At 41.7% G+C, this 14,471-nt stretch overlaps 2 protein-coding genes across 2 annotated transcripts in view; both read right to left on the bottom strand.

The window, feature by feature from the left end:
* LOC117483356 (T-cell immunoglobulin and mucin domain-containing protein 4-like) overlaps nucleotides 1–14,471 on the bottom strand; it is a 38,329-nt gene that overhangs the window by 20,607 nt on the left and 3,251 nt on the right. The gene's annotated exons all lie outside the window — the stretch shown is intronic.
* The window catches only part of LOC117483363 (polymeric immunoglobulin receptor-like), a 49,844-nt gene continuing 47,704 nt past the window's right edge, over nucleotides 12,332–14,471 (bottom strand). The window contains exons 5-7 of the mRNA XM_034131674.1: nucleotides 14,244–14,354; nucleotides 13,419–13,456; nucleotides 12,332–13,226 (exon numbers count right to left, since the gene is read on the bottom strand). Coding sequence (XP_033987565.1) covers nucleotides 13,056–13,226; nucleotides 13,419–13,456; nucleotides 14,244–14,354 — 320 coding nt within the window. The 3' untranslated portion in view covers nucleotides 12,332–13,055. The remainder of the gene's footprint in view (nucleotides 13,227–13,418; nucleotides 13,457–14,243; nucleotides 14,355–14,471) is intronic.

The following is a 14,471-nucleotide window of genomic DNA, read 5'->3' as shown; positions in this document are numbered from 1 at the left end:
GGCGGTGGAGGAGAAGACAAGGAGGAGAGAGAAGGCTGGGAGCATGGAGGAGGTGGAGGAGAAGACAAGGGGGGGAGAGAAGGCTGGGAGCATGGAGGAGGTGGATGAGAAGACAAGGGGGGGGAGAGAAGGCTGGGAGCATGGAGGCGGTGGAGGAGAAGACAAGGGGGAGAGAGAAGGCTGGGAGCATGGAGGCGGTGGAGGAGAAGACAAGGGGGAGAGAGAAGGCTGGGAGCATGGAGGAGGTGGAGGAAGAGAAAAAAGATGGAGAGTAAATGTCTCCGGAAGCTCTGGCTCTGGCTCTGGCTCTGGCTCTGGCTCTGGCTCTGGCTCTGGCTCCGTCTCTGTCCCTCGCTCCGTCTCTCGCTCTGGCTCTTGCTCTGGTCCAGGGGGGGCTGGTGGACCAGCAGATGTCGATGCAGCTTGTTGTGCAGCACACACTGCAAATGTTGAAAATAATACAAGGGAAAATTAACAGAACACATTTTAAGGAAGACTTATTTTTGGCCTTACTTGCAAGAAATTAATTAAATGCATTGAATTTCCCTCTTATTAGAAATCAACCAGGTAGTTCTTAAGTGAATGAAATGCAGGTAGTGTGAAAATAATGTTTTTAAGCTACCACAGCTGACTGTAGACATATTGCTATGTTTCTCATATCAGTGTTTAACACAACAACTTATCGTATTTAGTTAAGACCATGATCATAATGAAAATGTAGTTGCAGTCTGGAGCAGCTTCTCTCATTAAACTAGAAATAATTTAAAACTTGCAGATAAATACATTAAATCTGTAATGAAACATGGTGATAAGACTTTTGACAGGTTGTTGCCGGGTATGTTTTTGCAAAGAACCACGTGCGTCTCACAGAAGAAAATAGGCATGACTTTTCGGATGCCCAGATAAAAAGCATAAGCCGTAATGATAAGCACACGTGCAGCGTACGGCACCATGTGTGTCCTGGACATTAGGGTGCGAGGTAGGAGTGTCATGATGTCTAATTTCATTGAATGTCTTTTGCCTCAACTCGTCTCTCGAGGTGTCTCCTCCTCTTCTCCCATCTCATGTGAGAGGGATTAAGACATGAAGAGAGGAGGCAAGAGTTACAAACTGGGAAAACAGAGCAGCCTCATATCTTTATGATGCCTGCAGAGATGTGTTTGTATTACAGACACATGCATAACGTGCATGCTTGCTAACTACAGGTGAGTAATGTCGACATTTGCATTCAATTCAACCCTTTAAATATTTGTGTATAGCACATTTCAATGTTGTCCAAAGTGCTGTACAGGCTTAAAACACAATACAAAATAAAGAAATATGCATACAAATAATTAATTATAAATAAAAACTAAAAAGTAGGTAACTGCAATACCATTAGTGTGGTACCCTCATATTAGTATCTTAGTGTTCACAGTGATAACATGCTGGCCCTGACAAGCCCATGTTGACAGCCTTTGTTCTATAATACAGCATAGGTTGTATTATATAAAAAAGGCTCAGGGGGGGGATGACATTTTAATGATATAACGGGATAGATGTAACAGAAGTGTGAATTTGATGAATGCATTGACACAAAGCCCATGGACGACTACACAATGAGATAATAAAGTACAAGTATGATCTTACTTTTCAGGAGGTACTCATAGAGTTTCCTCATTTTGAGTAGGATCTCCCTAACGACCCCATCAGCATTTCCAAAATGGTGGACCAGATCCCCACGGATCTCCCCACTGCGGCCCTTATTGGAAAGGAAAAGGACCGGGCTGGAGCCAAGGGTGTGTAGTTTAAGAACCTGCAAGAATTGGAGCGAAAAAGATTGCATACAGGCACATTGATCAATGATACAAATCTTTTTAAAGCCAGAAAAATGGTTTCACATTCACTGAGGGCAAGGCTGTTTGACAAATAAGATATGTAATCGTCTGAGAGGCCAAACATCTTAAATAATAAGTCATTTAAACTCACAGATAGCTCGGCCGACTTAACGGTCCTGCTGGCGTTCCTGTTGCTCTTCACAGAAGCCCCCCAGCTAGAGTCCTTTAATTCCGCTTCTTTTTTTTAAAATGTTTTATTTATTTGAAGGGGGCAGACACACACCACACATGTTTTACGCCCAAGGGAATTTGGGGCCTGGCAGGAGGGGCACAGTTGTTTTTTGGGCTTTGTCATTCTGCAAATGAAAGTTAAACATAGAGGGATTATCTCAAAAATGTTTGCTGTCAGTTGATCAATTTGTTCTCAAATACACAAATATGTTATTAAGTTTATGCTCTATATTAAATGCAATTGGAGAGACAGAAGATACAGTCTAATATGCTGTGAATACTTGAGATAGTGCGCAAACTTCCAATGGTTTGAATCAAATTAATATATTCATATGTGAATATTCAATATATTCAAACACAAATGACAAGTGGGGTTTTTGTATAATAGAATGTAACATTTAAACGCCAATTAACATTCTGTTAATAATTAGGCTAATGTGTACTGACTTCTAATGTACTGTGTAATTTGTTCACATATAAACATCATGACATTAAATTATGGCATTCCTTCTTGATGACAGCTTATGGTAAAAAAAAACAAATGACCAGCAACCGCAGTGACGCGTCCTAAACATTTTACGTCATTACACCGAACATGTAAAACACTCCCGCTAAGTAATAAATAATAAATAAATAATAATAATTACAAATACTTTCGCTCCAGAGAGTCCTCTTTGTTTTGATGAGCGATACAACTAACAGTGCTAGCTCCTTTGATGACTACGACATTGTACTAACACAGCTAGCTAGCCACACGGTGGCTAATGCTAGCTTCTAAATGATCCGTTATTACAAAAAAGAAAATAACTGTTACAGACTACATTTTCTTTAAGTTTCTCGTACTGTCTTACGAATCCTGCTGCCTGGGTGGGACTTGAATACATAACCCAAATATTTTATTTGAGTTATATTTGAATATTGTCGAAAATTAAGTGAGCAGTCGAGTTTATTACAGCTTACCTTGCTGGTGTCTCAAGGTTCCGAGCAATGTATCACGTGAACTACGTGACCTCGAGACCTGGCCTTGCGAAGATAGCTGAGGATTGTGGGTAGTGTAGTGTCTTCGGCCATCCAAAACTCAAAACTACTTGTTTCTCAGAATTGAAGGGGAAAACGTGACAAAAGCATTTTACACTAAAGCCTATCAATGTCGTTTCATTAACAAGGATAATCTGGTGGTTTTTAGTTAATAAGTAGTGCAGATATCACCTATTTATGTTTAATCCAATCACAGAGCTTGTTGACTTATCACGAGGTTTTGTCGCAAAGCGGACAGACAATCACAACAATAGCTGGGGATTGTGGGTAGTGTAGTCTCTTTGGCGCTCTACATTTCAGAGAAAACAAGTTGTCTCAGAATTGTAGGGGAAAAACACAAAAGCATTGTACACAATTTAAACCTATCAATGTCGTTTAATTAACAAAGGTAATCTGGTGTTTTTGAGTTGATGAGTAATGGAGATATCACTGTCAAATCAATCGACAGTAAGGAGAATACTTACTTCCGGGTGTACAATTCTCCGTTATCCAATGGGAATGGACGCTCACATTGCCTTTAACAGCTGCCGACACAAACGAATGCCGTGCTTCCCTAAGCGTCAAATACCGACGCCGATGGGAATACATTGCAATCAGCTGAAAGCTCTTTGCATCCGTTTATGACGCTGATGGAAACTCGGCGCGTCACAACTGGACGCCACGGAATTCTGACCAAGCGTCGCTCCTGGACGCGTTGGGAGTGAGAGTGTGTTGATACATCACATGTAAGTGATTATTCTGATACCATCATGTTTCATCGGTTATAAACTGGCAAAGCTTTATTTGTCATTTATTTATCATCAATGTTGCAACCTTGTGGGGGAATGGCAGGGGCACATACACAAATATGATAATTTATATCATTTTAAATATTATTTGACCTAAACTTTTAATTCCCCCCCATTTCACACAACACAACATGGAGTCCACTATGGGCCAAAACTAACATGTACTGTATGTTTGCATAGTGTTTATGGCAGACGGATGCAGTGGGTCTCAGGAAGATATATAATAAAGGTGGGTTTGCTGCTGAGACTCCCTACACCTGGGACAGTTTATTTTATATTGTTATTACTGTTATTATATAGTACAACTGACACTTTATTTTATATTGACAATGTTTACTGACATGTACAACTGACACTTTAGTTACATTTAAAATATTTCTATTTAATGTTATGTCTTGAGAGTGCAATAAAGAAAACCGACATGGCGATTAAACAGATCCTGTATCAGTTTTTCTTCTTCTCTTGTTTTGTAGCGGGTTGCAAACAACTTTAAGGTGCTTACCGCCACCTACTGTACTTGTAATCTTCCCTCAGGGAAAAGTACTCCGGTGTGAACGCGATCTGTACTAAGTACCCTGGGGTTAAAAGCGCCAGGGCTCTTAGTGCCGGAACTAAGTACAGGAAAGTACTTGGTGTGAACGCGGCTATTGATGTAAATACATACACATATCGGTATGTTGTATAAATATTGCAAATCAAGACCTTTATTCACTACTTATTACCAAAAATCGTAGTTCTATCTCCGGTAATCATGCATTCATATGTCCCGCCACGAACTTCCGGGGAACTATTGACTCTCCCTGAACCACGTGACGATCAAGCATTTTGGACTTCCGCTGTCGTAACTCTTCTATCTATATGGCGCTGGGCTAAGCTAACCTGTAGCTGCTCCCTCCACACTCACAACAACTTCATACAGACATAAATAAAGCAGCTGTATTCGCCATACAGGAAACACACATTTAAAACGGTTTTGCTTGCCGTTTTTATGTACACAAGCATTCATTAATGGTTCGGAAAGTGGCACTGTACCTTAATAATATAAAGGCTTGTATTTGCGTGCATTTCCTGCTCGGAAAGTTGCAATGTACTAAGAGTGGAGGTGTCCTGAGATTAGCGCCTGCAGGCAGGCTCCATGGACCTGTCAGCTCCGGACAGCGCAAAATGCGTACATGAAGCGCTACGTCATGAACGCAAGAAATCTACCCTCGTGGGGGCGCGCTCATCTGATTGGCTATAGATAGAAAAAATTACAAGTACGAATCGGGTGACCGTCAGGGGAGTCTCAAAAAACCCACACACGAATGCACAGCGATCCATGCACAGAAAGCGGTTTGTGTTTGTAGGTGCAGCGGTTTTAAACGGAAAACAAATATGTGAGGATCAAAAATACGTAAAACTTTTTTCTGTATTTGGATTTTATTTACATGTATATGAAACGGAACACATTTGTGTGTGCATTGAAAAACACAAGTGTGGATCCGGAAATACAAGTGTGACTCCTTTTGCGGATCATGAAATACAAGTGTGAATCCTTCTGTGTGCATGTGTGTATTATGAGACTGTTCTGAGCCCATAGTGTGTTTCCTGTTGCCTTGCCTTTGTGTTTCTGGGCCCTCCTCCTGCAGAAGAACAGCCCAGCCAGAGATAACATGAAGATCTTGGCGAGCACAATCAGCCCCACATACAGCGGACCCCCTGCGGTGGGTTACACATACATATCATGATTCAATACACACATAAACAAACTCAAACACACTCGGATCAATGGTTTACCTTTGTTACTAAATGAGAACGCATTGTATATAAATCACAGTGTTACACCCTTTAGACTGCAATGGCATATGCGGTGTAGAAAAAGCTTCACTTTGTGTTCTTCAAAACATAAAAGCTGTTGGTAAGCAGCACCTGTTGCACCCTTCCTCCATCACTTCTTCTATTTGGCATGCAGTAATGTTTTATAAACACATTACCTTTTACTTCTGCCTCATCTTCGTATAAGATCAGTTCAAAAACACCAGGTTACGTTTTGTTTAATATCTTCATAACTTGATACGATCACTGACATTAGCAATTCATACTTTAATATAATATTCAGATGAATCATCAACCTTCATGCAGTGCTTGAAGTAGAGCGTTTTTTTGTGGATGTTTTGATTTATGTTGTAATTATGTTTTGTCGAATGTTAATATTAGAGCTAAAAGGTGGGTGTGGCCAGTAAGGGTAATGGAAGTGGGGAAGGGGATCTTGGCAAGATAACTTTGCGACCTGGCTCGATTTGGCCTCGGTGATCCCATAGGAAAACGTTCAGTAGTCTTCGTTTCTCTTCAGTTTCATAGTGAAGCCTAAATGATTTCACGAAGCCTTCAAGGGACTGTGTTGTCAAACATTTTAAAAAGTACCTGAAGCTGGTGAAGCTGTTCCCTCCGTCTGCTGCTGATGGGTGGGGGTTTCAGTGGAAGATGATGAGGTTGTGAAACTTCTTAAACTGGAGCTTTGACTCTGAGGTGTTGGGGGTGAGGAGGCTGACTGCACTTCAGTGGAAAAAGGTTGAAGAGTCCACTTTGGTTTGGAAGTGGTTGGAGCTGAGATCAAATCAAATCAAATCAAAGTTTATTTATAAAGCACATTTAAAAGCGATTTTTGGTCGGTCCAAAGTGCTGTACATGTAATAAATACTACAATCATAAAAACACATTACTACAATCACAATAAAAGACAATAAATTACAACAGATATATATAAAAAACACAGGGAAAAGTCAGGAAGTCGTGCTCCGCTCTGACTAAAAGGCCAGGGAGAAGAGGTGTGTTTTAAGAGTAGATTTAAAAACCCCTAGGGTCTGGGCCGACCTCACATGGAGGGGCAGAGTGTTCCAGAGCCTAGGGCCAGCTGCTGCGAAGGCTCGGTGCCCTCGGGTTTTGAGCCTGGTTTTGGGCACTATCAGCAGCAGCTGGTCAGCAGACCTTAAAGCTCTGGCTGGGGTGTAGCGCTGGAGGAGTTCAGCTATATAGGCCGGAGCCAGCCCATTTAGTGCTTTAAAAACAAATAAAAGGAGTTTAAAATCAATTCAGAACTGAATTGGAAGCCAGTGCAGTGAGGCCAGAATTGGGGTGATGTGGTCACGCTTTTTGTGGCCAGTCAGAAGACGTGCAGCTGCGTTCTGCACTAGCTGCAGGCGTTTAATTGACGCCTGGTCCATACCCACGTACAGAGCGTTGCAGTAGTCCAACCTCGAGGTAACAAAGGCGTTAATAACCCTTTCCAGGTCTTTAAAAGATAAAAACGACTTGGTCTTGGCCAATAGTCGTATTTAAAAAAAGCAGGTTTTGACTATGCTGCTGACCTGCTTATCGAATTTAAAAGCGCTATTGAAGGTCACTCCAAGTTCGTGACAGAGGGGAGGATATTATTTTTGAGGGATCCCAGAATATCAACGTGGGAGGCTAGAGGTTGGGGTCCAAAAAAGATAACCTCAGTCTTGCTCTCATTGAGGTTGAGGACATTTTGGCTCAGCAAGGATTTGATCTCTGCTAAGCAGTCCATCAATAGCTGTAATGAGTTTACATTTGAATTGAGTGGCAGATAGATCTGTACATTGATGGCGTAGCAGTGGAAGGGGATGTTGTGTTTTGTGAGAATTGAACCGAGGGGCAGTATGTACAGTAGAAAAAGGATGGGGCCCAAAATCGAGCCTTGGGGAACCCCACAGATAAGAGGGGCTTTGGCAGAGGAGAAGGCACCTAGCTGCACTGAGAAGCTACGGTCTGTCAGGTAGGACCTGAACCATGCAGAGCCTGTGATGCCAGCGGACTGTTCAAGCCGTGACAACAGGATGCTATGGTCCACAGTGTCGAAGGCAGCTGTCAGGTCTAACAGCACCAGGACAGCTGGGCTACCTGAGTCGGCGGCTAGGAGCAGATCATTAAAAACTCTTAAAAGGGCTGTTTCAGTGCTGTGCATGGGTTTGAAGCCAGACTGAAACTTTTCATGGATGCCATGCATGGTTAAAAAAGACTGCAGCTGGGCGTAGACTACTCGCTCCAGGGCTTTAGATAAAAAAGGTAGCTGGGAGATGGGCCTAAAATTTGCGAGAATGGAAGGGTCGAGATTTTTCTTTTTAAGTAGTGGCTTGACCACGGCATGTTTGAAGGCAGCTGGGACACATCCTGAGCTAAGAGAGGTATTTATAAGTAATAAAATACTTGCTCCAACTGATTCGAGGACATCTCTGAGAAGGCGAGAGGGAATGCTGTCTGAGGTGCAGTTTGTCGGCCGCAGGTGCTTGACTACATCCGAGAGAGAAGAGAGGGATACAGGCTCAAAGTGGTCGAGGACAGCAGGGCACAGAAAAGGAGCAGGATCTGGGGTAGCACTAGTGTGGGCTAGCCTAAGAGCAGATACATTTTCAATAAAAAATGTAAGAAACTTATCACAGAGAGTAGTCGATGGCACAATTGGAGAAACATCACAGGGATTAATGATAGAGTTGAGGACATTAAAAAGAACCTGAGGTTTATGGCTGTTTTTGGAGATTAATAGAGAAATGTGCTCTGTTTTGGCTGCTTTGACTGCCGTCTGGTAGTCAGAAAGGCAAGCACGAAGGATTTCTAGGGAGACATGGAGTTTATCCTTTTTCCATTTTCTCTCTGCACGCCTGCAAGCGCGTCTGAGAGCGCGTCTGAGAGCGCGAGTACAGTCCTTTAGCCACGGCTCTGAGAGAACTTTGGTGCGTCTAAGCGTAAAAGGAGCAACAGAATCCAGTATTAGTGTGCATGTCGAGTCAAACATGGAGATAAGCTCATCAGCACTAAAAACACAGTTCACCTCTAATTTACAGATCGGAGAAGCATTAAAAACATCAGAGAACTGTGAGGCAGTCAAGGGGTTAATCGAACGCAGACGACGCGCAGGGGCACATGATTCGACTCCTGCGGAAGGGATCGAGGTTGTAAACAGAACCGGTAAATGGTCTGAGATACACGTTGCTGCACATATTTCATCCACAGATACAGACAGTCCAAACGATAATACTAAGTCCAAAGTGTGTCCTTTTTCGTGTGTTGGGCCAGCCACGGACTGAACGAGACCAAAAGAATCAAGGAGATTTAAAAAGTCCCTAACCAGAGGTTTGGACTCGCAACACACATGGACATTGAAGTCTCCGGAGATCAAAACACGATCATATTTCACCATGATCCCGGACAGAAAGTCAGAAAAGTCATTTATGAAATCCTTATTGCACTTTGGCGGACGATACACGACTGCGCAGAGTATAGGCGAGGCCGGGTTCAGTTCAAAAAGCTGCAACTCAAAGCTAGCATAGCTAGATACAGGGTGAAGCAATCGGCATCGGAGGCTAGCTCTAAACACTGATGCTATGCCGCAACCATGGCCGGTGGCACGGGGGGAGCTGAAGAATGTACAGTCAGGAGGAAGAAGTTCAGAGAACGGTGTATACTCGCCAGCGTGGACCCAGGTCTCCGTCAGAAACATAAAATCCAGTTCACGAGAGGTGAAGAAGTCGTTTAGCAGGAACGTTTTGTTTGCTATCGACCTAGCATTTAGCAAAGCCATGCAAAGTTTTCGCTCCGGGCTTGCCGAAGGTGTTGTGCGTCTCAGCGGACGAAGATGTGCGTGTTGAACGCCGCGCGGGCCGGGAGCAGTCAGTCGGGCAGGAGGAGCTGCCAGCGGGCCCAGCAGAGGCCGCAGCTCCGGAAAAACAGGGCGAATCCACCGATCCCTCCCATGGCGTGCAGCGGGAGGGCCATGACATCCGAGGCGTGGATAAGTCCCAGAAGAAGCCGTCAGGTATGCCTTAAGATGGACCAGTGCACCACCACGCTTTCCCCGTCGTCTAAAGCGCTTTCGGTGAGGCAGGATGCAGGGCAACCGGCGCAGGCAGGTGGGAATATCCGACAGTAGAGGGGGGGGGGGACGATTTATGGTTGCCAGATGTAGGTTTGGGCAGCAATATCAACTCCAGTGAGGGTCTGAGGTGGAGGAGAGCTTGGCGATCGTAGACGAGCAGAGCAGAGACATTCTGACAAACATAAAACAAAAACAGGATAGCTAAAGATGGAGCGCTGAGGGAGCGGCGAGCCGACACAGGCGCCATCTTCCCACACACTGGTCACAGCTGTACGGTCTCTCCGTAGTGACGCATCAACCGTCCTGATCAACAAAGACACAAAGAAATTATGTGAAAAAATATTGGCAGTATTTTAGTAAAGATACATTTTAGAGTGAGTATTTTATTTGGAATCATAACATATAATGCTTATAATCAAAATTCATTCAGTTTATCAGGTTAAGGGGCGGGCCATCTCTAAGCGATTGACCAATCACAACAGAGCCCGCCAGCTAACCAATCAGAGCAGACTGGGCTCTGGTTTCAGACAGAGGGTGAAAAGAGGTGCTGCAGCACAGGCAGTATGAGAAAAATAAAGAGCTTGTTGAACATTAAAGCATGGAGACATGTCTCAGTAGAGACACTACATACTGATATGAACCTGAACATGAGAATAACAGGGCCCTTTAAGAATTGGACCCGTTGTTAAGTGATACATGTTTACAGTTGTAAGATTACATATATTTGGTATTTGGAACCCTAAAACCTAAGCATACTTTGTCTTTCAGTAAAAACTCACCATCTTCTACGATGATTTCTATCAGATCTTGTGAGTTTGGAAGCAAATCTCTGTCCAGACCACATATGTACCGTCCTGAGTCGGACTTCGTCAGCTTTGTGATGCCAACGCGAACGACGTGATATGACAGAAAAATAGTTGATAGATAGATATATTCAATGCTGTATCTGCCTTGTGTAGCCTTGTCACCATTCGTTTCAATGAGAATGTGTTCTTTACAGTCTGGTTTGCAGAGTAACTTCCTTTTTCCTGAAAGTAAAAAGGAGCAATGAACTGAAATATTTCCTCCTTCAGTCCCTGTAAAGACGGGGTGTCCTTCCGCAGAGACAAGACCAGTGTTTGGACCCTGCAGGGCTGTTAAAAAGAAAAGCAACAGTCACTGTCTGTGCCTCCTGTAACTAATTACAGCAAATACTGAACTACATTTACACATTGTCAAACAACAAGCTGCGGTAAATCACAGTCTAACAGGCATTGGATCTATATTGTTATCACATGAAACAGTTTCACAAAAGCAAGTATGACATTATTGGAAAATCCTCTTTAACTTTGTTTTTAACTTAACATATAAGACGAGATAAACCTATTTAATGGCATACAACATAGTAGCAGCTCCATTATGCATTAAAACGTTTTCTGTAAAATATAAAGTTAATATGACATTAAAATAAAACATCAGCCACTGCAAAGTTTTATTTCGGACTTTATAAACACACTTACATATGTACCCATAAACAGTCAATGTCAACTATTCATACATTCAGTCAAACTAGAAGCTGTTACAGGTGTTACTTTTGAGTTTTCTGTCGTAAAATAAACATTAGTATTTACATTAGTTGATCACATTGTTTAAGTCAATGCAGTTCAATTTGCTGAATTAATTTTAAACCCCCTTTCTCCATGACAACCAAACAAACCATAAGATGGTTACACGTTGAAATCTCCAGAAAAAGCAAGTGAATGAACCCTGGAGTTCTAAATCTAAGAGGGCATATTGACTGATTAATCAACCCTGAAGTCACAAAAGCATGCATTTGCAGAGACTTCCTGAGAAAGATTTATTTTGGGAGCCTCTAGCAGGTTTCTCCGAGAACGCTTTTTGCTTATTGTGTTCGAGAGGTAGTTTCCTGTGTGAAGTCTCAGCAGACCCAATGTGAAAACTACAAAGTGAGACTATAAAAACTAACCTGGCTATGAGAAATGTATTTGAAAGCGTATGTGTTTGCAGGATTGTTGCTGAATTTGTATCCTCATGGTTGATTGCAATTATATTGTAAAAACCTTTGGATGAAGGTCAAATGTAAAAAAAAGTTGTTGATTACAAATACATTAGGAATATGCTCATACGTTTTTTATATTAAATACAAATAATGTGACTCCTACTCATGGCTGTTCACACCTTTACCCACACAAACAAACAAACAAACAAACAGCTGATGGTCACACAGGGGGAGTTTAACATTAAATACAGAAAGGAAGATGACATTATAGAGAAATGACAGAACTACAAAGTGTACTCACTGAGAACGAAGAAGATCAAACTGTGGCAGACGTCCATGTTCGAGTCTCTGATGGTTGAACGCTGTCTCTCTTTCTTCTTCACCGGCAAACCAACACGTTTTCACTTCTCTAAACGATGGAGTCCCTGCTTAAAATAAAACACTCACAGCTGGACTCTCCTCTCTAACACCTGCATGTGTATCACGTATGGTTTCACTTTAAAACTTTGTAACTTAATGCAGCAAAATAATATCTTTTGCTGTTAACATTTAAATTATAAAATTATTGTCAAACACATTTCAGAAATGATTTGTTTAAGAAAACTTTTATTTTCATCCCGAGAAATTGTGTTGTGCAGCAGATGCAGTACAGAGCAGGAAGAGTGCTAATATAAAATACAATATAAAAAATAAAACTCTATAAAAAAAGGTGCAAATCCAAATATATATATAAACAATACAAACAGGTTAAAAGTCTGACACATTACACAACAGTATGAGGAGTGGCATCTTGTAACCCGTACTGACCACATCTCTAGTTTCATATTTATTTATTTATATTCCGCTATAATTAAACATTTCTGTAAAATAAGCCTTTAACCAAAATAGTCAATTTAATAGTCAAAGCTAATTCGGAGCAACATATCTTATGCTAATCTGCTAACTTGACTAGAAAAGTTTACCTTACAGAGATAACTTTAATACCATATCAAGTGTAATAAAATGAACTTTATAAATAAATTGAAGCCATAAAAGAGCTTTTTACATTAAATTACATCTCATTTAGATTACGCTTTTATCCAAAGGGACGTACAATAAGTGCAACCAGCTTTGACCTGAAACAACTGTTGAAGCAGCACGTTTGTGAACTAGAGCAGAGATGGACTGATCATCACATGACGTCATTCAAAGCAGGTTTGAAATAAGTAAATGATTAAATAATCGTACATATTCCCACAAACATCTCTTAGTTTCAGAATATGTACACGGCTGCTTAATTCACACCAGCTTCTTCTGCCAGACTGTGAGAGTTATTGGGGGTTGTTAACAGTAGAGTACAGAGGGGGCTCATCAGAGCTAGCTTCCACCTGAGGAACAGAGTAGATAACACACTCAGCGTCACCGTGGAAACCGCTTTGGGACGAGCCGACGCTGACAAATTTGATCTCAGAGTAGGTGGGTTGACTCGGGTCGTCTTCAGCCTGGAGGGAAAAACATTGCTTGATTAAATTTGTCTTTAAAAACAGAACAAAACAAGCAACATGAATCAAAGCCAAATCCGGCATTTCAGTAAATATGGATAGGAAGCAGCAACAGGTGCAATAAATGTAGCCCTACCGAGCTAATGTGTTGTGATCCAAACGTTTAAATTGTATAACTTTTCTCAAACTCACGTCTGGTGCAGAAGCATTTTGTGTTTCCACACGAGGTTCTGAAAAACACAACAGTACTTTGAGAAAAAGACTCAAAGATTTTCACACATGATATAACACATTCCCCATTTAAACCAATATTTGGGCCAACCCTTAAACAACAAGATAAATATATGTGTTTTGAGTTTGAAAACAACAGAACATATTTTGTCATTTAGCAACCTGTCAAATTTAAATTAGTTAAAAAAATGGAAAAGCCTATGAGCTGACTTCACTCCAAAATAGAGGAAGCTATCCTCTTAGCTACCTCTATTTTTTTTATGTGTGTTTTTATTATTGACCAAAGGTGTTGTTATAACTGGAACTGGCAGAGGGATAATCCTTCAGTTGTTGCAGAGGAAACAGGTGCTACATGTATGCTTTGTAAGTCGCAACATCACGAACATAGAACATATAGTCTAGTAGCATCTACACCATTACACACACACACACACACACACACACACACACACACACACACACACACACACACACACACACACACACACACACACACACACACACACACACACACACACACACACACACACACACACACACACACACACACACACACACACACACACACACACACACACACACACAAAAATCAGGCTGCCTACAATTCTTATGTTTTTCAGCAGTTGGGTTATTTTTATCTGGTGTCATGGATGGACTTTTTTGTGTGAGAAACAAATAGAATCTTGCGTCTGTGTTTAAAGTTAATATAACAAGTCAAGAGCTAACAGCTGCTACCATTTTTTGTGAACAATTGTTTCTGTGTGTGTGTGTGTGTGTGTGTGTTACCTGGTTCCTCACTTTTGGCTTTACAAGTCCTCTTCCTGCAGAATACCAGCACAGACAGTGATGACACGATGACCAGGACGACCAGAGTCAGACGCACATACAGGATCACACCTGTGGTACAAGTTACAGTTACTAGTAAACTATAACATCAACACTAAGAGACCCCATAATACATTTGGGTATTAGCTTATCTTTAGGGGAAGACAACAGGTCAACAGTATTTGCCAT

This window comes from Trematomus bernacchii, unplaced genomic scaffold (genome assembly GCF_902827165.1).
Source record: "Trematomus bernacchii unplaced genomic scaffold, fTreBer1.1, whole genome shotgun sequence".
NCBI classification, from domain to species: domain Eukaryota; kingdom Metazoa; phylum Chordata; class Actinopteri; order Perciformes; family Nototheniidae; genus Trematomus; species Trematomus bernacchii.
Note: the sequence above shows the minus strand (reverse complement) of the source record. Positions and strands in the feature narration are given on the sequence as shown.